Below are 23,353 nucleotides of genomic sequence, written 5' to 3'. Positions count from 1 at the left end.
TGAAGCAGAGAATTTGCTAATCTGAGATATCAGAGGGATCAGGATCAAACCAGGCAACTTGAGAGTCAACATTAACCTAATCTGTAACTGTGATTGTGTTGATATGTTGATAACAAGTAAAACTTAGTAGAATAGGTAGATGGTAAAACCGTGGCTTCTTTTATTCACTGAAACTTTACTTCTACCCTACTTATCACCTATCTTTCCTATCAATAACATTCACAACACACACAACTGCAAAATGCAAATTGGCAAATAAAAAATGCAAATTAGGTAATGCAAACTTGAAATACCTATGCAAAAAAAAAAAGATGATTAGCTAAAGTCCCACTAGTGAACGGTCACTTTTTTGTTTACAAATGTGATGATCAATCGCACGAATATTTCAACCCTTCGCACTGAAGACCATCGAGGGTTGATTGGTAGGTTTAGTTGAACCTGTTTATGTTTAATAGGGATCAATCGCACGAATATTTCAACCCTTCGCACTGAAGACCATCGAGGGTTGATTGGTAGGTTTAGTTGAACCTGTTTATGTTTAATATCTGGAAGAATCGCAGGAAACTGTTTAATATCAGGGGAGAATCCCGTTCCAGACATTTTCTTGGGCAGAAGTTTTCACCGAACAAGCAATTCCATGATTTATCCAATTCGATGTTGGTTGTATCTTGCAGGATATTTTGGAGCGCCTTCCGCAGTTCATGTGAGGGAGTAGACCTGAACCGGAATTGGGATTTCCATTGGGGAGAAACAGGGGCGAGTGATAACCCTTGTCACGAGACTTACGCCGGACCCAAGGCTTTCTCCGAACCGGAGACCCGGGCCGTAGCAGACTTCATTCTCGATCACAAAGAACGCATCCAGGCCTACTTAACGCTCCATGCGTATTCCCAGGTAAGAAACTCGTAGTGGCTATAACAAGGAAATATTTTGGTTGAACTTTACTTAGGCACCTATTTATTTTTTCTACCAAGAGGACGTTAACCTGAGAATCTCGTAGCTTGTCAAGCCACAGACATTCATGCGTATTCCCAGGTAAGAAACTCGTAGTGGCTATAACAAGGAAATATTTTGGTTGAACTTTACTTAGGCACCTATTTATTTTTTCCACCGGGAGGACGTTAACCTGAGAATCTCGTAGCTTGTCAAGCCACAGACTTGTTTACAAATGTGAAGCTAGCTATTTATGGAAGTGTAGCAAAAATCAAATGCTAGTGCTGAAACCTAGCAGATTTTTTCAAAAAGTCGTCATTCAGCGGCCATCATGATTTTCCCATTCATGATTCGAGAGAGATGACGATAGCGCGTACTATGGCGCGTACTCGATGCGTACGCGGAGAAAGGAATGTCAAGATCAATAATACACGCATTTTACTACAGCTACCACGTGCTTTCAAGGTCGGTTCCAGTCCGCTCTTCTTTTCCTCCATAAAAATAGTACTTTTGTACTAGATTCTTGTACATTGTCTTATTATTTTATGATGATGGATTTTGATCGAATAATAACACAGACATTATTATTATTAACATGAACATTGTTTTAGCAACTAGATTACGAAGAGCTCCTTTCAGCAATTATGTTATCATCTATTTAGAATTCCAATTCTAGGGATTCATGTTCTTTCAGATGTGGCTCATACCCTGGAGTTACACGAAAACCAAAGTGGAAGATTATGAGGACCTCATGTTCATGGGACGGAAAGCCATCGAAGCTTGCAAGAAAGTCAACGGGGTTCACTACGACATAGGATCTTCAACTTCATTGCTATATGCGACCGCAGGTATGATGGAATCTGTACATCCCTAGGTAAACGTACCCCAAAAATGATGAAACAATAAAATACAGTCTGAAATGCTTGTTATCTGTTGCAGGACGTCTAAACCCAATTTCATTAAAATTCTAATATGATTCACTGATAAACCAAGTATGACTTGAAAGAAAAATGGGCTGAAAGATCAGACCATTTTTTATCTGCCTTGTCCAAAATCCTCAATTTAACATTTTTTTTAAATATTTTCTTTTTCCATTTCCAGGTAGTTCGGATGATTGGGCCAAAGGCAGGGCCGGTATTAAGTACAGCTACACCGTAGAACTACGAGACAAGGGCTCTCACGGATTCCTCTTGCCAGCGTCCCAAATTTTACCCACCGGTAGAGAAATATTTGCTGCAGTCCGAGCGATAGCTAGATCTTTGGCGCAAACTTAATCCACCTGTAGGCTTGGAGTATCACAATTGCCGTATATCGTAAACAACTCGAGAGAGTATTATAACTTGAGCCATGAGACGTTTCTTTAGACAGCTCTGATAATAATCTAAAGGTGTATCCAAACATAGTCAATCGGCGAGGTAAATCTACATATATATGTTATCCAGGCAGTGTAGACGGTTCAGTCGACATCGATCGACGGCCGGTCAACTATGTGTGGACATACCTTCAGAATTTATTTTTCTCCACATTTATGTCTTCAAGACTTCTTTTGGCTTGTCTCAGCTCTCGGTGAGTCGACATCTTTTTTTCGTGCTCCGAAAATTTTCTATAGTTTTTCTCGAAACTTCTAAATTTTCCTGTGCGATTTGTTACTTGAACATTTATCGACGGCCTGGTTGTCGTTTCTTTATATTTTGGACAGCAATTTGAATACATATTCCTTTTCCTGTGAGTGTCTCTACATCTGGGAGCACTATGCTCCCAAATGGTCAAGTGAGATTCACTTTTCCCACCAACCTCACTCCAGTGGTGTCTCTCCATGGCTCTCAATCCTGTTCTACTACTCCTGTGGTGTCCTATGGATATCAGTCCTGCTCTCCCAATTCCAATACAGTAATGTCCTTCCATGGTTCGCAATCCTCTACTCCAAACCCAGTGACATCCAACCATGGTTCTCACTCATCTCTGATTCCTAGAATGTCCCGGAAAGGATCTCAATCCTCTGCCAAGGTATCCCTTGTTCGCTCTCAATCCAGCAGTCCTGCAGTTCCCCCCCGTGGTTCTCAATCCCAAGGCTCAATGATTTCACCTCAAAGTACTACTTCTCCCGTTCCTTTGGTTACATACACTGGATCTCAAACTGCCTCATCCAAGTCTCCTCTCAATGGTTCTCAAACCAACTCTCAAGCTCCTGCATTTCCATCTACTCCCTCCTCTTCTCATTCTGGGGATGATGGGTTCCACTTGGTTACAAACAGGAAGGCCAAGGTTCACACCATCTCTACTTGTTCATCAGATAGCAGTGATATCACCATTGTCAGCAAGAATAGCAAGAAAAGCAAGAAAAGACCAAAAACTTCTCAAGATGGAATTCCATTGGCCAACAAATTTCAAGCTCTCAGCAACCAGCAAGTGCAAGATGATACTGATATGGGCACAGAAGACCCCGTTACAAAAGTAAAAATTCCTCCAATGTTTGTCCTCAAGTTTGGTATCCCTGTTCTTGGTGATTTCACTGTAATTGTGATTGTGTTACTGAAAACAACAATCCTCTGTGGAATAAGTATTGCGATTGACTAAAATAAGAGGTGTCTGTCACGGAAAGAATCCTGTAGCGTTCTTAATCAGTTTACCTAATCGTTATCAGGTTATCACCTTATCAGTAATCGCAATATTATCACACAACTCACAAGTGCAAAAGTGCACTTAAGAAAAGCAAAAAGGACGAATGACTAAAGTCCTGCTAGTGAACTGTCACTCTTTTGTTTACTAATGTAAAGCTAGCTAATAATTACCCAAACATAAAAACAAATTCCAATACAATATCACCTACGTATTTCTCACAAATACGATAGCCTATCCTGTATTATAAGGTAAATTTCTTTTGTTCATAGAAAACAATTGCCAAGCAAAATCCGAAACTGTTGAGCACGTCACAGAAGTCTGAACTGAAAGTAGACAAGGGTCATAGTTTTACATGGAATCGTTACCATCGATATAACGGTAAGTATTAAAATTGTAAGGCAATAGATCAGTTGCGCTTAATTGGGTGATGTTTCAAAGTCATAGAGCAGGAAATATAGTCACATAGGAGATTGAGTGTGTTCCTATGAAAAGAATAAACACTTTCATTAGGCTATCTGTATATTGCACCTTTTGAATGTTGTGTCATGGGACGGAAAGCCATCGAAGCTTGCAAGAAAGTCAACGGGGTTCACTACGACATAGGATCTTCAACTTCATTGCTATATGCGACTGCAGGTATGATGGAATCTGTACATCCCTAGGTAAACGTACCCCAAACATGATGAAACAATAAAATACAGTCTGAAATGCTTGTTATCTGTTGCAGGACGTCTAAACCCAATTTCATTAAAATTCTAATATGATTCACTGATAAACCAAGTATGACTTGAAAGAAAAATGGGCTGAAAGATCAGACCATTTTTTATCTGCCTTGTCCAAAATCCTCAATTTAACTTTTTATTTAAATATTTTCTTTTTCCATTTCCAGGTAGTTCGGATGATTGGGCCAAAGGCAGGGCCGGTATTAAGTACAGTTAAAAAAAAATTGATAAATAATTGATAGGTATAATATTTTATCAGTTTTACCTAATTATAAATTTGGTTTTGGAAAAGAAAAAAAAAAAATCCCTCTTTCAAATGGCATAAAGATAGAGTGCAATCATGCAATGCAAAAAATACAAACTACGAACCAAGGAGCTTTATAGCTCCATGCTACGAACTACCTCAACACAAATTGGGACGTAGAAATTCTATGAACGCCGTACAATTTTGTGAGTTATACAATATGCCAAGCTTAAATCAGTGGAGACGCTTCATTACGGCCAGTGGGAGTGAAAAAATGTACGGTATTTCCTAGTAGTGTACGGTAATTCCAAGAAGGATGATCCGACAACACTGAATTTAGGTATTTGAAACCGGCTGCAAATAATATTAATTATTCTGTAATTAGGTAGAACTAATGATGGGATGACTATGATTGATGATGGGATCTTTGTGATAAGCATGTAATCATAGGATCGATAGGCTAAGGAAACATAGGTTTATGAGGAGCTGGATGTTTATGTGAATAGTCATACCAGTCATACCGTACCTAAAAATGGTCATAAATGTAAAATTGAAATTTACCAGAGCAGCGGAAAATTTTACATGAACATATATTACCTATGTATTTTGATGTTCAATGTTTAGGATTATACATACCAAGATTACATTAGTCACATGTTATGTCGTACATTTTCCTTTATTATTTATATTTATAACACCCTACTTAGGAATTATAACATAATACGTCAAGTGCACTATCTGGTTTTTACCTATTTACGCAGTAGAATATTAATATTCTTCTACTATTAATATAATCCCTACAGTAGATTTAAGGAATGTCTTGTGTAGCACTGTTTCCCATAACATAATACGTCAAGTGCACTATCTGGTTTTTACCTATTTACGCAGTAGAATATTAATATTCTTCTACTATTAATATAATCCCTATAGTAGATTTAAGGAATGTCTTGTGTAGCACTGTTTCCCATAATCTTATATTGTAAAATCAAGATCCATTCACTCATTCACATTTCATATTCACACACTGATCGCTCTATCTCCTGAACCATAACACCTAGAAAGCTGAAATTTGGTAGGAATTAATATTCCTTTTATGGTCTAGGTGTGCAATAAGAAAGGATTTTGTGAAAATCTAAACCGATCCTGAGATATGATCAATTTTTGATCGCTAAAATTTCCATTAGAAATACACAGAGTGCAGAGACTGCGGGAGAGAAATGTTCCGTTCTCGACCAACATTTTGAGTTTCGTTTATGTTTTTAGTTTGATAACTATGCAATAGGGAGCGCGCAGTACGACCGTATTTTTTTATTAATTTTTACAAGTTCGGCCATGCCTTTTCTACAAGTTTGGCCATGCCTCGGGATGAACTAGCGGGATTCCGGAGCGAAGCGACGGAATTCAGCTAGTGTAGGTATATGAGTTCCAAGAGTTAGGTGGTAGAGAACGCCTCCGTTGTTAACATCGCCTAGTAATTACCTTCCAATCAAGAGTCCATTACTATTATTATTAAATAGCGAATGAATTCAGCTAGTGTAGGTATATGAGTTCCAAGAGTTAGGTGGTAGAGAACGCCTCCGTTGTTAACATCGCCTAGTAATTACCTTCCAACCAAGAGTCCATTACTATTATTATTAAATAGCGAATAATGTCGATCGGCGAAAAACGCGTAGACTTGGGAAAAGTTTTACGTTTTTCGCAGAACAGAATTATTTCCGCCTAAGAAAACTACCTACCTCACCTACATATTCTACATGCCTTGGAAGTGAATTTATAATTGCGATTATAAGATTACAGGTGTTGTATGTTGTGTTGAATTCTACATTTCTTGATTCTACAGGTGCCTTAAAGCTGTTTAGAGCATGGTATTCGGTATCGTAATAGGTAAACAACATGTATTGCGATTAAGAAAAAAGAAAAAAAAAAGCTTTGTTCATATCACTTTGCCTTGCGTGTTGAAAAATGAGATTTCTGTCAATGTCATGTAATATTGATAACTAATAATTATGCTGATAAACTAATCACAGGTATAGAAACCATGTAATAATGTAGATAAAAATAGAACAAACCGTGGCGTGGTTTTTATTACAAAGATTCCTTCACTATTTTTTCCCCAAAAATTATAAAGTACACACAAAAACATGGGAAAAAAAGATAGACTCAGGCGAAAGGTATAATAAATTATGTAGGTACCAAACTACCAGATCACGCGAGAGTACCTACGAATTATCGTATATCTACATAATTATGTAGAATATCTGATATAATAACACATCAAATTACTGACGAAAAATATCTACATGCCTGATGCCAATCCTTACTCGTACAATTAACAACCCCCATCCCCTTAAAAAAGTTACTCTCACCGTATTTATAAGTGCGAACGAAGACTACACAAATTTAGAGCAAAAAATCATGCAACAAAAATTGTATGAATACCAAAAAAAAAAAAAAAAAAAAAAAAAAAAAAAAAAAAAAAAAAAAAAAAAAAAATAAAAAAAAAAAAAAAAAAAATACAAATAAAAAGAAGTACATAAATTCATATACGTAACATAAAAATTAAAAATATATTTTTCAAGTAATCGCCCAAACAAAAAGTTACCATAAACAATGAAAACAAGAGGTAGGAATATAAGTACTAATTGATCAATAATTGATATTGCATAAATTTAATAGAGAGCACTAAAACTAACATGAATAAATACACAAATAATAATGATAGATAATCAAATTGATTTGATGAAACATGGGGAGGGGCACAAATGTCAAGATGCCTGTCATAGGTCTCGGTTCTATTGGATGAAATTTCCGGTGACGTCGCGACATGGAATCAAACACAGGGTTATACAAATAAAAAGAAGTACATAAATTCATATACGTAACATAAAAATTAAAAATATATTTTTCAAGTAATCGCCCAAACAAAAAGTTAAGTACCATAAACAATGAAAACAAGAGGTAGGAATATAAGTACCAATTGATCAATAATTGATATTGCATAAATTTAATAGAGAGCACTAAAACGAACATGAATAAATACACAAATAATAATGATAGATAATCAAATTGATTTGATGAAACATGGGGAGGGGCACAAATGTCAGGATGCCTGTCATAGGTCTCGGTTCTATTGGATGAAATTTCCGGTGACGTCGCGACATGGAATCAAACACAGGGTATTTGGCTACATTTCCTCTGAATTTTTCGGTACAGTGGATTACATTCTATGCACATTGAGATTACGTCGCGAGTCGCGTCGACTAGAAATCTGATCCAATAACCGTGGCCTTCCATTTTCTCTTTCATCCCACAACACAAACAACGAGTCGCGTCGACTAGAAATCTGATCCAATAACCGTGGCCTTCCATTTTCTCTTTCATCCCACAACACAAACAAAAAAATCCAACTACTGTGTACCATTACCACGCAAAATGTATGAAAGAACCAAGTGCATTTTAAGTTTCGACACTTTTAACCCAAAGATTTTGCATTTAGTCTGTCTGTTCCCAAATGATTTGATTCAACTTTAATCAAATTTGGTAATAATGTTAACCCCATTTGTGTGCCAATTATAATAGGTACTTGGAAAAGAATTAGGAAATTAACGTTTCGAATGTCAGACAAAAAAGATAAAACCTTCCATAAATAGGTACAGAGAAAATCTTGATTGCACTAGGCACTAGAGATCAAAGTCTTGTATTGCTAAACGTCAATCATCAACAAGTTTATCATAACATAATGACTACAGGGTGGTTCACGCTAAATGAAATGCACAAAAAAAGGAAAAAAAAAAAAAAAAAAAAAAAACCAAGACACCAAGACACCTAGTGCTAGTACATAGTACAAGGATGACTGCATAGTACAAAGGGAATAAGAATGATTACGAACTAAAATAACTGAATAAATACATCACCAAAACTTGATCATATCAAAATGAATAATATTAAGGAGCCGACAAAAACTGTCTGCTCAACTTTGTTAATTTTTCACAGCACATGTTTTTGTACATATTTTTATGTAATCTAGTATTACCAATACTTTTCATTATTTTACAAATAACTCTGGCATGTCCATTAAGCCATAGCTGGGAGCACACTAGAAAAATGTGTTTTTGTACATATTTTTATGTAATCTAGTATTACCAATACTTTTCATTATTTTACAAATAACTCTGGCATGTCCATTAAGCCATAGTTGGGAGCCCGCTAGAAAAATGTCCTTTCTCCTGTCCTATCATTCTTTTCGGTCGCGATTTCGTTCGAACTCAATTGTCACTAGAGATCAAAGTCTTGTATTGCTAAACGTCAATCATCAACAAGTTTATCATAACATAATGACTACAGGGTGGTTCACGCTAAATATTACATTAGAACCTATTGGAGGAGTTGATTTTCTTTCCATGGCCAGACCTCGTTTTATTACCATTACGTGCATTACTATAGTGGCAGCTTACACTTAATTCTAGAGAAAGTCCCAATACAACTCACCCGGTTTATTGAAACGAAACATTTCACATGCATAAATAATACTGGTAGGTACAATAATACAATCAACAAGTTGTGAAATAATATGTGTGTATTTCTTGCTATTTGCGTAGTAATAAGCACAAGCGGGAAATTCACGCATCAAATTATCAACGAACACGATCAATCACCATCGCTTTTCTGGGTCGTTTTTCTTTACTTGATTCAATCATTGGTTTTTCTTGCAATTCAATGGGGAGGGGGACGTTGATAACGTATTAATGTACCCACCTTGTACCGATAATGGAAACAGGAAGAAAACTGACCCGGCATAAGCTAATACAAATACCACTGTGTAACATCAATTGTTAACAGTTGATTGACATTAATACCGTATTACTGTACCTTCATTGGTTTTTCTTGCAATTCAATGGGGAGGGGGACGTTGATAACGTATTAATGTATCCGCCTTGTATCGATAATGGAAACAGGAAGAAAACTGACCCGGCATAAGCTAATACAAATACCACTGTGTAACATCAATTGTTGATTGACATTGATACCGTATTACTGTACCTTGTACTTACCTACAATGGAACAAGGAGAAAAACTGACCCGGGGTATACAAATACAACTGTGAAACTTAATGTGATTTTAAATAAGTACTACATATACAATTTACTAAGGGCAAAAAACACACACACACGAATTTCAACAATAAGTACTTAAAAAAACTAAAAAAATTCACAAGTGAATTTTGGAATGATCCGAAATAAGAGGTAAGTACATTTTTACTCATGTGTATTGTTGAAACTGTAAAATTCCAAAACAAAGGTACATCTTTCGGGTTAAAATCCTATATACTTTTGAACTATTCTGTTCTCTGATGTAGGTTTTTAAATCGCCTTCCATGTACGACACTAAATTTTTGATAAGCTCGATGTAGGTCAAAGATTTTCAAAACAATATTTTGCTATCATAAAACCAATAATACGAGTAATGCTGAGAGTTTTGATAAGCTCGATGTAGGTCAAAGATTTTCAAAACAATATTTTGCTATCATAAAACCAATAATACGAGTAATGCTGAGAGGGAACTCTAAATTTTTGATAAGCTCGATGTAGGTCAAAGATTTTCAAAACAATATTTTGCTATCATAAAACCAATAATACGAGTAATGCTGAGAAGGAACCAGGAGGCGGTTTTCCGGGTAATTTAACAATATCTCGGGAACGGTATAAGCTAGAGACTTGAAATTTAGTATGTAGTTCACAACTGTGACAAGGATGCAACACAAAACGTTTGGTTTAGATGGTTGCTGCGCTTGGCGGTATTTTGACCGTTTTTGGACAGATTTCGACCGTTTTTTGGCGGTAGTCAGCTACAGCGACAAAACGGTTCGAGATATTGTAAAAGTTGGGGTAAAAGAACACTCAAATAAGCATCATTCAATAGGATAAGGAAAGTCGTGTGATGTTCACACCAGATTTTTTTGTCTTTGTGCATATTTTTCAACTTCCAGCTTTTTTCTTAGCCTCCAGGTATTCTCTCCCTCTCTCTCTTCCTCTTTTTCTCTATTTCTTTCTTCTTAGCTGAAGGAAATTGCTGATGTTAACAAAAAACCATAGAACATTAATAGAATAAAACAAGTCATACATTGCTTTTCTAGCAAGATATAAGCATTAGGATTAGCATTGTTAGGAGCGATGCACACTGGAACTGATTTCGTGAAGTTCTAAATTTCTAATGGCAAGATATATGGGTTGGCGAGCTGTCTTACCGTTGGTCAACAGTTCCCCAATCATGTAACCAGAATTGTATTCGATTATGTGAAATATAATTCAGTCAAACATGGCTGAACCAATGGGATTGTGAGATTTTGCTGTGTTTAAAGGGGAATCTCATAATCCCATTGGTTCAGCCATGTTTGACTGAATTATATTTCACATAATCGAATACAATTCTGGTTACATGATTGGGGAACTGTTGACCAACGGTAAGACAGCTCGCCAACCCATACATCTTGCCATTAAAAACTTAGAACTTCACGAAATCAGTTCGAGTGTGCATCGCTCCTAACAATGCTAATCCTAATGCTTATATCTTGCTAGAAAAGCAATGTATGACTTGTTTTATTCTATTAATGTTCTATGGTTTTTTGTTAACATCAGCAATTTCCTTCAGCTAGGAAGAAAGAAATAGAGAAAAAGGGGGAAGAGAGAGGGAGAGAATACCTGGAGGCTAAGAAAAAAGCTGAAAGTTGAAAAATATGCACAAAGACAGAGAAAGGTATACAAATGTATGTTGCTATGTTATATCTGTGTGTATGGAATTACCCTACAGAACTTTGTACCTAGAATATTTTTTAAGCTCATACTACGAAAACTTACTAGGCTGAACAACATGAACAACAAAATCTTTTTCATTTGAGCAAGGACACTTTTTATCCCATTTTGATCTCATGACGACTTGAATATTGTAAATAATGAAAGAATAAACTTATTATTATTATTATTATTATTATTATTATTAGGTATTATTATTATTATTATGAAGTCCATTTCGTGTTTCGTGAATCGATGGATTTGGACGATGGATTTTGACGTGCCGGAAATCCAGCAGTCAGCAGTCACAGAATAGACTGCTTTGCGTCCACTACAGATTTCGCTACAGACGATGAGTTTTGGATTGTCTTCAGTCCATTTAGTCTTTTGTATGGTGTCGTGTTTAGGTAGGTAGGTACCTTAGATCTATTTTGAAAATACCTACAACCTACATACCTATATGTAGTTCAAAAATCTATTCATTCCTCCGTCATTCAATTTGTGTACATAGGTACCTATACATCATAATGATAATGACAATTTCCCGTCAGCAAAAATGTTTCAAATATAGATAGGTTACCTCCCCTACCTATACAATAAACTATATTTGAAACGATTACCTAGATAAGGATTTCCTTATTAGGTACATACTCCAGTCTAACATCTGTACAATAGTGATATTGTATGACGAGTCCCTATTGATGGACTAAAAGAATCTGACATTTTATCTCATCAATCCGAGGATGGCAACAAATTCTTTTTCATCATCAACTGCCTCTAGACATTAGGGATAATTACCTACTAGATAGTAGAACCTTTTGTTGTCCTGAAGATTAAATACCTATAGATACAGGGCCCCAACTGCTCCGATAACATGAATGGCAACATTAATAACTCTCAGGAACATGTTGTCAATCATTTTGCACTAAATAGATTTGTTCATGTATTTGCAATAGCTAAATCACTACCTATTCACTGCAATGTTTTTACTTTTTTATTTATCAACAGATTAAATATAAATTATACTGATAATGGAACCAATACATGCACTCTTCTGTTTTTTTCTTGCTAACTGTTTTTATCTTGGCAAGTACACCTGCTAGGTAATCTGATCTCTCAAACAAATTATATGTACCTATAGGCAGGTGTTTTATTATTATTAATTTTCTAGTGGAAATTTTTTAATCAACGTAAAAATCAAAACACTGCACAGAACAGAACCAGTAAATACATGCACTCTTCTGTTTTTTTCTTGCTAACTGTTTTTATCTTGGCAAGTACACCTGCTAGGTAATCTGATCTCTCAAACAAATTTTTTATTATTATTAATTTTCTAGTGGAAATTTTTTAATCAACATAAAAATCAAAACACTGCACAGAACAGAACCAGTGATGAATTGATACTAGGGCTAGATTACTGCTTGCTCGTTCTAGCTGTTCCACCCAGACTAGAGAGAAAGAGAAGTACCTGCGAACGAAGTTGATTCCAGTAATTTCAGCACATCCACTACCTTGTCTCTCAACTCTCAACTCTTATCAGAACAGAACCAGTGATGAATTGATACTAGGGCTAGATTACTGCTTGCTCGTTCTAGCTGTTCCACCCAGACTAGAGAGAAAGAGAAGTTTAGTACCTGCGAACGAAGTTGATTCCAGTAATTTCAGCACATCCACTACCTTGTCTCTCAACTCTTATCTCATCTACCAGTTTTAGGTTTTGTTTTAGTTTTAAACTTTCAAATTTCAAATATTCCCGCCAGCCGTGAGCCGCTGGTGATTACAACGTTGCCAGATTTTTCATGAACTCTCGAACCAGGGGTTCCTAAAATAGCTTTCCAAATCCTTCGGCCCGCGTTCCATAATTTTTTTTTGAAAATTCGCATTTCACAAAATTGATTAGTGAAGTTATCAAAGAAGAAAACTTTTAAAGCATTGCACCTTAAAACGGCTACTTTCTCTGTCGCGTATAATATCTCTAGTAGCGCGGTCAAACTTTTTTGACTTGGTGGGGCGGAGCGCTACCACGCTCCTTATTTAGGTAGTTACATCAAAATGTGGAGTGCAAAGTTACTTTCAATAACGCAGCCCTACCTACGAGTATTTTATGATTTTTTCAAAGAGGTTTGATAGAGGGAACTGTAACTGCTAAGGTCTTATCGTCCCGAAATCGAAGAGAGAAGGAAGAGCGGTTGAAAGAAAGCCAGCCGTTCCGAGAACAAACATTTCCGTTCAGGATAAAATCCGCCCAGGGCGGAAATTGAACCCGCGGCCTTATGCTTACATGGCAGACGCTCTATCAACCAAGCTTACTAGGCTGAACAACATGAACAACAAAATCTTTTTCATTTGAGCAAGGACACTAGTTGATCTCATGACGACTTGAATATTGTAAATAGGTAATGAAAGAATAATAAACTTATTATTATTATTATTAGGTATTATTATTATGAAGTCCATTTCGTGTTTCGTGAATCGATGGATTTGGACGATGGATTTTGACGTGCCGGAAATCCAGCAGTCAGCAGTCACAGAATAGACTGCTTTGCGTCCACTAAAGATTTCGCTACAGACGATGAGTTTTGGATTGTCTTCAGTCCATTTAGTCTTTTGTATGGTGTCGTGTTTAGGTAGGTAGGTAGGTACCACATTTGATACTAAAATTTATTTGGACCGGGGATGATGAACTGGAGCCAGATGGACTCATTTGTGTACCCCATCTTTAGGTTCTTTAGGTGGTAGGTAGGTATATCTGGATCAGGATTTGACGAATACTAAAGATTTCGCTACAGACGATGAGTTTTGGATTGTCTTCAGTCCATTTAGTCTTTTGTATGGTGTCGTGTTTAGGTAGGTAGGTAGGTACCTACCACAAAAGGTAATATTAACATAAGAAGTACAAGATAAAAATTCTACGTCGAGTCAGCACAAGTCACGTCGGATACTTGTCGAATCAGCGCCAATCCATCAAGTGTGACTTGAGTACGCCTCTCTATGTGTATTGTGTACTTCTTCTTCGCGTGCCTATCTGTACCGTTGGCGATCATCGTGGCTAGTCTGACTTTGTTGGTTGCTGTTCGGTACTGTGTACACTTCAAATGAAATACGTATACGGTCTACGATGTGCCTGCGCCGCGCCGTTTCGATATCCTGAAACCAGAAATAATTTGATCATAACGAGTTTAATGAGACAAGTACTTAACAATGATAGGTTGAAGTGTTGGAACCTAAGTAGATAGGTAAGAATGTTAGCTAGTGGGGTATTAAGTTGTTAACACGTTGGACTTTGGATCTGGAGGTTGGTGGTTTGAGTTGGTAGGTAGGTACCTTAGATCTATTTTGAAAATACCTACAACCTACATACCTATATGTAGTTCAAAAATCTATTCATTCCTCCGTCATTCAAATTGTGTACATAGGTACCTATACATCATAATGATAATGACAATTTCCCGTCAGCAAAAATGTTTCAAATATAGATAGGTTACCTCCCCTACCTATACAATAAACTATATTTGAAACGATTACCTAGATAAGGATTTCCTTATTAGGTACATACTCCAGTCTAACATCTGTACAATAGTGATATTGTATGACGAGTCCCTATTGATGGACTAAAAGAATCTGACATTTTATCTCATCAATCCGAAGATGGCAACAAATTCTTTTTCATCATCAACTGCTGTATTGGGAGGTAATTTGTAATGAAGACGTACCTGCTAAATAATAGGTATCTGTTCTCTAGACAACTATATTTGAAACGATTACCTAGATAAGGATTTCCTTATTAGGTACATACTCCAGTCTAACATCTGTACAATAGTGATATTGTATGAGCACAAACAAAAAAATCCAACTACTGTGTACCATTACCACGCAAAAATGTATGAAAGAACCAAGTGCATTTTAAGTTTCGACACTTTTAACCCAAAGATTTTGCATTTAGTCTGTTTGTTCCCAAATCACAAACAAAAAAATCCAACTACTGTGTACCATTACCACGCAAAAATGTATGAAAGAACCAAGTGCATTTTAAGTTTCGACACTTTTAGCCCAAAGATTTTGCATTTAGTCTGTTTGTTCCCAAATGATTTGATTCAACTTTAATCAAATTTGGTAATAATGTTAACCCCATTTGTGGGCCAATCACGAGTCCCTATTGATGGACTAAAAGAATCTGACATTTTATCTCATCAATCCGAGGATGGCAACAAATTCTTTTTCATCATCAACTGCTGTATTGGGAGGTAATTTGTAATGAAGACGTACCTACCTACTAAATAATAGGTATCTGTTCTCTAGACATAGGGATAATTACCTACCTAGATAGTAGAACCTTTTGTTGTCCTGAAGATTAAATACCTATAGATACAGGGCCCCGGTATCGATCTTGGTAGTCCACTCTGAATTTACAATGAGGGGGACGGACAAAAGTCTTTATCTATAGGACTACATATCTCAGTAATTGTAGACTTGTAGAGGATACTTTGCTGACAAAGGACGGGTGTACAAATCGGTCCAAACATCATAATTATGATGTACATACTTCCGTAACTCCACTCTTCATACGATCATACGTTACTGTACTTTTCTACTTTTTATTTTTATCATCCCAATTCCAATAGTACCTTAACGAATGTACTTCAGGGTCTTCAGGTATACTACTATAGTATAGGAATTAGGAAAGTATTATTTTTGGTCCAATTTTCCAATGTTGAGTTTTAATGGACTCATAAAATACATAAAAAAATTCAAGTTAGGTTTATTATGATTCTCAAACTAATTAATATAAAATATCATGCTAAGTTCGGAATCGAACCTTTGTCCTTCAGGTTAAACGATGAAACTTGATGGGTGTCCGTGACAGTTTTGGCTAATTCTAAACCCGCCACTGGTCAGTACAAATATATTCGAACACGAAATGGTGTCATGGGTTGTCCGATTGAAATGTATGTTAGGTATTACTTTTAGATATAAATATTTAAATATAGCTGTCAAATGCTTTGACCTCTGTTAAATTAATTCGATCTTGGTAGTCCACTCTGAATTTACAATGAGGGGGACGGACAAAAGTCTTTATCTATAGGACTACATATCTCAGTAATTGTAGAGGATAATTTGCTGACAAAGGACGGGTGTACAAATCGGTCCAAACATCATAATTATGATGTACATACTTCCGTAACTCCACTCTTCATACGATCATACGTTACTGTACTTTTCTACTTTTTATTTTTATCATACCAATTCCAATAGTACCTTAACGAATGTACTTCAGGGTCTTCAGGTATACTACTATAGTAGGTATAGGAATTAGGAAAGTATTATTTTTGGTCCAATTTTCCAATGTTGAGTTTTTAATGGACTCATAAAATACATAAAAAAAATTCAAGTTAGGTCCACCTACCTATATATTGATTTCAAAAATGCCAGGGTTGTTTTGGGTCACTCTGTATAAAAATATGTAGATATGGACTTAGTCGTGTATAGACATTTGATACTAAAATTTATTTGGACCGGGGATGATGAACTGGAGCCAGATGGACTCATTTGTGTACCCCATCTTTAGGTTCTTTAGGTGGTAGGTAGGTATATCTGGATCAGGATTTGACGAATATAAAACCTTACTGAAGGGCCATGGGAAATGTCATAATGATATCTCGCTTCTCTTTTTAATTCCATTTAATAAGGATATCCGCCGGGTTCTAGTGCTTGGTTCATTCATAAGAATCAAAATATTTTTAGCTCCATTTCAGCTGTTATGCAAATGAAGAAATCAGTGCTGAGCCTTGATGCAGGTTGAATGTACATAATGTGTGGAGAATCGAATTGGGGGGCCTTCTCCGTGCCAAACAATCACTTTATCACGGGCACTCATAGCATAACAGGGCATCTCCTACAAGAAGAGAAAATTGAATAGAGTAAGATATATTTCATTCATAAACAATTATGTAGAAATTTAGAACTCTTCAAAGAGGGGTGGTAGGGTTATAGGATGCTCATATAGAATATTGTCAAAAGACTAGGTATAGTAGGGAGATAAGGAGTAAGTACACAAAATGGTTTCATGTGACTTGCACTCATAGCATAACAGGGCATCTCCTACAAGAAGAGAAAATTGAATAGAGTAAGATATATTTCATTCATAAACAATTATGTAGAAATTAAGAACTCTTCAAAGAGGGGTGGTAGGGTTATAGGATGCTCATATGGAATATTGTCAAAAGACTGGGTATAGTAGGGAGATAAGGAGTAAGTACACAAAATGGTTTCATGTGACTTGTCGTTTTAATAATGAATCCATTCATACCACCTACCCATTCGTGTTAGCTAGGATTAAGCTTCCAATTTCTAATGACTGAATGCTGTGATATACATCGCAACGTAGAGTTGAAACTTTTGACTTACATATTTATATTATGTGGGTACCTAATATACGTTTTAATAATGAATCCATTCATACCACCTACCCATTCGTGTTAGCTAGGATTAAGCTTCCAATTTCTAATGACTGAATGCTGTGATTTACATCGCAACATAGAGTTGAAACTTTTGACTTACATATTTATATTATGTGGGTAGGTACCTAATATTAGAACTTTCAGTAGGAATATTAGCACCTGCTCAGTTCTTACACGGCTTACCAATGTAAAGCTAATGGACAATAAACACGAAATTCTCCTACCAGTCCTACCACCCAAATCCTGATGGGGGGAGGGGGGGGGACTTTACGAGCACACTGACAAGTGAATAACATGGAGAAATTATATCAAAATTAAAAATAGGTACATCCCTTTCAGAAATGGGAATTAGTGGCAAAAGTTACGTATGACGTCACACATGACAAAAGAAAAGAGTGGAGCTAGGTTGAAGTACTTGAAACAATTCCTACAAAATGAAGGATATTTCAGTTATCCTACCTATTTCGAATTTTTTTGTTGGGGACCCTTTTAACCTGTAGAAGGTATAATCTTGTATAATAGTTGATGTGACGTCAAAATATTGCGAAATACGGATTTGTAAAGTTGCTTTCAGGAACGGGCCACAGGGGAGGTTCAATAAAAAGCTCACATTATTTTTCAGACTCATGAAATCAACCCACTAACCTGTAGAAGGTATAATCTTGTATAATAGTTGATGTGACGTCAAAATATTGCGAAATACGGATTTGTAAAGTTGCTTTCAGGAACGAGCCACATGGGAGGTTCATTAAAAAGCTCACATTATTTTTCAGACTCATGAAATCAACCCACTCAACCCAGCTGTCCTCATCACAATAATTTTAATTTGGGGTTACATTTCATTTTGAATTAGAGGGGTGAACGATGAAAAGTGTCATGCAACCTCAAACCTACGCACATTACCAGGCAAAGCCATGGTGCATGTGGCATATTATTAACAACAGAATGGTCCCTATTAAACAGAGTGTTGTAGGTATAGTAGTTAGGAACTAATAACCCCATGTTTACGCATAGTCATGAAACTTTCAAGGGTCACTAAGCACAATGAAATTATCATTTTCAAAAGTTTTTAGTTCTCAATGAAATTCTCAGAAGCTACTTACTGATTAGGTTTTGTTGTGTTATAATCACGTACAACTTTTATTCACTCCTTATTTTTATTATTAGTTTTGGAAAAAATATCCATTTTGTGTCCTTGTTGCTTTTGTTTGGAAATTTCGCATTAAATTATTTTCTTCAAAGAGTTTCTTCCAACAAAGTGTTCTATTTTATTATTATTAATTTAATTTAGTTTGTTAGATTTTATTATCCATTTACTTATTTTCTTTCTTTCTAGTTTAATTTCTTTTACACGTATTGAACAAAAATTGATGTGCAATATTTCAACTAAATATATCAGTCATGCTGCCCTCACACAGTTTTATCATCACATTTCCATTTCTAATATTGTGCATCATTTTAATTAAATTACCAGGTGGGTATTATCAACCAGTGCTTCCGTGATGCCTTTGCCTTTCACAGTTTTTTCGATCATCATGGATAATGACGTGATCAATATTAACATACCTACTGAATGCAACCACTTCCGTGATGCCTTTGCCTTTCACAGTTTTTTCGATCATCATGGATAATGACGTGATCAATATTAACATACCTACTGAATGGTAATTTGGCCATAATAAGGAGATTTTCATTTTATTTTTTAAATTTTGATTCTGTCAATCTGGGGTTTGATCAGCGGCCTTCAGAACCTGAAGCCTCTTTAACATTATGAAATATGAACTCGTGCCTTTATTTCGCAGGAACTGAGGGCATCAACTGTTTTGTGTGCAACTCTCGTAATGAGCCCTACTGCGAGTTTCTGGTCCGTAACGACTCTCAAGCCTATCTCTATGATGCCCCGTGCAACGAGTTCACTGAAACTGGAGATCCACCTTTCTGTAGGAAAATCGTGCAATACAGTAAGTTTGACTCCTGCAGACAATTTCGTTTGTACTTTGGCAGCCTGACACCATAGCAGGTGAAAGAATTAGAACAGAATAGAATATAATATCTCATTTATACTGTTAGGATGGGATTGAAAAGTACCTTTACCCCCACAGTCTGAATAAGGTCTTCTTACATATTTGATAAAGTCCTAAAGAGATACCTATGCAAATAATTTCCAGAAATCAAATTCGTATCGAAAAGATTATCACGGGGGTCATGGATCTTGGTATAGGTAGGTTGCTGGATCCATCCTTCCATGTTGGGTAGGCCATAGAAGGGTCTTTCGGCTGAACTATCCACGTGGTACTATAAGGGAGCAGTCGCATTAAGGTCGGTCGATCGACAAATTGACATTGACTGGAACACTTCCACATTATTTTATTTTTCATTCCACCAAAATTCTTTCATTTTACTTTCTTTATGCGGGTATTCAGTGTCCAGTCAATGTCAATAACCTCAGTGTAGACTTACCTTATCGTTTGTCCATTTTGCTTACAGTTAAAGACTACGACATATACCGAGTGGTTCGCAAATGCGGTTACAGAAGGCACCACAAAGACTGTTACACGGTGAGAAATGCTGACCATGAAGAAACTGTGTGCCAGTGTTTTGAAGACGGCTGCAACTCGAGTTCAAGTACTTCAGCATCAATCCTGATCCTAAGCCTGTCCATCTTTGGTGTAGCTCTCAAGACACTCTATTGATAGAGCGGAGGAAGAAGGGACTGCGAGAATTATTTGTAGAATCTACCTAGGCGAAGTAGGTACAAAGTGAACAGAGTCCTAAAGGTGTGTCCTCACGGGTGGTCGATTTACATCGATTCGCAATAATTTCACATCGATCGACGGCCGTCGAATATGTGTGGACGCTTCTTAAGAAGAAGAGAGGGTTGATTTACACTATTTACAGTTTACAGAATCGCTGAATTTGAACTCTAAATTCGAATTACCTACATACCTAAGTGAGTAGGTACCTACCTACTGAACACAACTCAGTTTTGTTTTTCACATTGAAAAGTAGATAAACTCTTTCCCTGAAAAGAGGGGGAATTAGGATTACCTAAACGAACTGAGTGAAGCGAGTTCTAAGTTTCAAAATGACAATTTTCGTTTTAGTTTGTCTGTTTCACAACAACTCCACTGAACGGCAAGTTCAATCTTGATAAAATTTGGTACAATGATAGGTAATTCCTAAATTATTATTGTATGTAGCATTGTAGCATTAGCATTGATTGACAGGACTTTGTTGCTGGTGTACATGAGGGATGCACACAAGTCATATACTTATATTATGTATGATATGTACCTAGCCTGTTTAATTTGTAACAATAAAACATCATTTGAATTATAAAGGAAATTTATTCATTAGATTATGAGCCTGATAGGGTGGGGCCTTTAGGTGTTTCGTAAGGGTCCCTTATAAGAAATTTCTTTATGTAGGTACCATACCGTACCTATACCTACTAGGTAAATCCCGAACGGGTTTACCGATTGTGATTAAATATGCCAAATATGTTTAACAAAAAATTTTGCTAGTATAAATTGTACACCCTAGTTCACAAAGGGTACAAGTGACATTTTTTTCGAAATCAAGAATCGATTAACCCATTTCATTAACCCAGGAAATTTATTCATTAGATTATGAGCCTGATAGGGTGGGGCCTTTAGGTGTTTCGTAAGGGTCCCTTATAAGAAATTTCTTTATGTACCATAGGTACCGTACCTACTTACTAGGTAAATCCCGAACGGGTTTACCGATTGTGATGAAATACCTATGCCAAATATGTTTAACAAAAAAATTTGCTAGTATAAATTGTACACCCTAGTTCACAAAGGGTACAAGTGACATTTTTTTCGAAATCAAGAATCGATTAACCCATTTCGAAATCGAAATGTGTTAATTTCATTAATTTCGAAATGGGTTAATTTCATTAATTTCGAAATCGAAATGGGTTAATTTCATTAATTTCGAAATCAAAAAAAAAAAAAAAAAAAAAAAAAAAAAAAAAAAATAGCTTTCGAATCTGTTTAGGAATTTGGTTGTTTTTTGACTGTGTCTGCATTTTACTTGCATATAAGAAAAGGTAGTGAACCTGTTTTAATTAATTCTCTATTGCATGTTGTTCAGGAAAAGGAACAGCGTGTGTCTATTCTAAAGTTGCAACTGGAATCGGAGGAGCATGATCTGAATGACAAAGTTATTGCTAAACTGGCCGATTATACCGATGGATTTTCGAGCAACGATCTTGAAGAATTGTGTCGCGATGCGGCTGGACTTCGACTTGAAGAACTTACACTGGACGATTCTGAGAACTTGTAAGTCCCGTCCTAAATAGTTGTAGAGCTCTTTTTTTAAGAGGTTTGATAGAGGGAACTCAAACGCCTAAGAGAGAAGGAAGACAGGGTAGGAGAAAGCCAGTCATTCTGAGAACGAACATTATCCGTTCAGGATAAAATCCGCCCCGGGCGGGAATTGAACCGGCGGCCTAGCGCTTACAAGGCAGGCGCGCTACCAACCATGCTAACTAGGCTGGCCGTAGAGCTCTTTTAAACAAACAAGATAGCTTCGTTGACGTGACGTCACTCTTTACATAAGATAATGCAATGCAGAGCAACCATGGAGGTATAAGGTAGTTGAGCTCCTTGAGAGCAACCAATATATTAGTTGCGCGAAGGTACAAGTCCGGAGAATCGCGAAGTTTCTCGGCTTTCTCCAAAGTTTAGCCCTAAACATCGGAAAATTGACCCTGAATAACGGCCGAACTTTACATTTCTGGAAATCCGGCCCAGGGACACTTTTGATCTACATAAATTATCGAATTTCTCTGTCAAGTTTGAGCGATTTGGTCCTAAATCTAAAGTCCTGAAACATGCGAACTCTTTTTGAGCTTTTTTAAAACTTTTGTGGCTCTAAAAAGCGGCCGAACCGTACATTTTTCGAACCTCGGCTAAAGAACATTTTTTTAATATACATAATATACTTCTTAAAATGTACCTCTCTGTAAAATTTGAGCAACCTAAACCGAAAGGTAAAGTCCTTAAAATAGCAAACTACTCTTGAGCTTTTCATGGTTACTCATAATCATGATATCTTTGTCTTTTTGTTTCACAGGGAACAGAGTTTGAAGGAATTGCGCAAGATCACAATGATGGATTGCCTCCGAGTTGCATCAAGAATGAAAGAAAATAAAAAAGCTATTGAGTCATATTGAAGACACCAAGGAATATCCGGACATTTCAAGATATCAAGTAAATTTGGCATTCGACTTCTTGAAGTACTGTTCCGCCGCCATGTCTACAACATGTTTCATATAAAGTGGCCATCCCTTGTTAACTTTTAAATGGCTGGGAGGTTTTGAATTCTCAAAGTTCCAGAGATGACTCATCACTACTTACCAGTCATTTCTGGTCTGACGAAATTTTATGCCTTTCAATCCTAGGTGCAGTAACGGCAATGAATCTCATTTTTACTTTTTTTTTATGTACGGGGCCTTAGTTTGAGATTAAAGTTCGTAGTGTTGTCTGAGGAATTTGAGTCTCTTAGTTGTTAGTTGTATCAAACATGACAACAGAGAAGCCAATACTATGGGCATCACAT

General features: G+C 36.4%; 5 protein-coding genes and 2 long non-coding RNA genes across 8 annotated transcripts in view; 5 read left to right on the top strand and 2 right to left on the bottom strand.

Annotated features, from left to right (window-relative positions):
• LOC103524435 (carboxypeptidase A2) overlaps positions 1-2,377 on the top strand; it is a gene marked incomplete in the record, with an annotated part of 9,323 nt that extends 6,946 nt beyond the window's left edge. Inside the window, 2 exon segments of the mRNA XM_017449614.2 lie at positions 1,628-1,781; positions 2,035-2,377. Of these exon segments, the coding sequence (XP_017305103.1) occupies positions 1,628-1,781; positions 2,035-2,207 (327 nt within the window).
• The window catches only part of LOC103524434 (protein CutA homolog), a 9,174-nt gene extending 5,592 nt beyond the window's left edge, over positions 1-3,582 (bottom strand). Inside the window, exon 1 of the mRNA XM_008489449.2 lies at positions 3,445-3,582. The gene's annotated coding sequence lies outside the window, so the exon portion shown is untranslated. The remainder of the gene's footprint in view (positions 1-3,444) is intronic.
• LOC103524453 (putative protein TPRXL) lies at positions 2,686-3,510 on the top strand. The gene has a single exon (XM_008489469.1). The coding sequence runs from the start codon at positions 2,686-2,688 to the stop codon at positions 3,508-3,510; it is 825 nt and encodes a 274-aa protein (XP_008487691.1).
• Positions 3,583-4,092: 510 nt separating the features above from the next.
• Positions 4,093-4,491, top strand: LOC113465382. Its single transcript, XR_003390117.1, has 2 exons — positions 4,093-4,191; positions 4,445-4,491. It is a non-coding gene; the product is annotated as an uncharacterized LOC113465382 (long non-coding RNA).
• Positions 4,492-8,931: 4,440 nt separating this feature from the next.
• Positions 8,932-9,723, bottom strand: LOC113465381. The gene is made up of 2 exons (XR_003390116.1): positions 9,562-9,723; positions 8,932-9,390 (listed from the first exon to the last, which is right to left on the bottom strand). It is a non-coding gene; the product is annotated as an uncharacterized LOC113465381 (long non-coding RNA).
• A 9,153-nt stretch (positions 9,724-18,876) lies between these two features.
• Positions 18,877-20,645, top strand: LOC103524433. 2 transcript variants are annotated; one of them, XM_008489448.3, is made up of 4 exons: positions 18,877-18,898; positions 19,104-19,241; positions 19,570-19,728; positions 20,255-20,645. In XM_008489448.3, the coding sequence occupies exons 2-4, from the start codon at positions 19,169-19,171 to the stop codon at positions 20,458-20,460; spliced, it is 438 nt and encodes a 145-aa protein (XP_008487670.1). In that variant the 5' UTR covers positions 18,877-18,898; positions 19,104-19,168; the 3' UTR covers positions 20,461-20,645. The 2 variants fall into 2 exon arrangements, with proteins under 2 accessions (XP_008487670.1, XP_008487669.1); XM_008489447.3 differs by lacking the exon at positions 18,877-18,898 and having other exon boundaries at positions 18,948-19,241.
• Positions 20,646-20,852: 207 nt separating this feature from the next.
• LOC103524452 (ATPase family AAA domain-containing protein 1-like) lies at positions 20,853-23,247 on the top strand. Its single transcript, XM_026819857.1, has 3 exons — positions 20,853-20,870; positions 21,788-22,071; positions 22,868-23,247. The coding sequence occupies exons 1-3, from the start codon at positions 20,853-20,855 to the stop codon at positions 22,965-22,967; spliced, it is 402 nt and encodes a 133-aa protein (XP_026675658.1). The 3' UTR covers positions 22,968-23,247.
• The last annotated feature ends 106 nt before the right edge of the window (positions 23,248-23,353 follow it).

This window comes from Diaphorina citri, unplaced genomic scaffold (assembly GCF_000475195.1).
Source record: "Diaphorina citri unplaced genomic scaffold, Diaci psyllid genome assembly version 1.1 scaffold99, whole genome shotgun sequence".
In the NCBI taxonomy this organism is placed as follows: domain Eukaryota; kingdom Metazoa; phylum Arthropoda; class Insecta; order Hemiptera; family Psyllidae; genus Diaphorina; species Diaphorina citri.
This window is presented reverse-complemented; position numbering and strand designations above follow the sequence as displayed.

Coding starts and splice junctions, on each gene's coding strand:
- LOC103524453 (XM_008489469.1), top strand. CDS start 2,686: ATGCTCCCAAATGGTCAAGTGAGATTCACTTTTCCCACCAACCTCACT.
- LOC103524433 (XM_008489448.3), top strand. CDS start 19,169: ATGCTGCCCTCACACAGTTTTATCATCACATTTCCATTTCTAATATTG. Junction 19,242..19,569: donor CATTTTAATTAAATTACCAG/GTGGGTATTATC, acceptor TTTATTTCGCAG/GAACTGAGGGCATCAACTGT. Junction 19,729..20,254: donor TAGGAAAATCGTGCAATACA/GTAAGTTTGACT, acceptor TTTTGCTTACAG/TTAAAGACTACGACATATAC.
- LOC103524452 (XM_026819857.1), top strand. Junction 22,072..22,867: donor CTGGACGATTCTGAGAACTT/GTAAGTCCCGTC, acceptor TTTGTTTCACAG/GGAACAGAGTTTGAAGGAAT.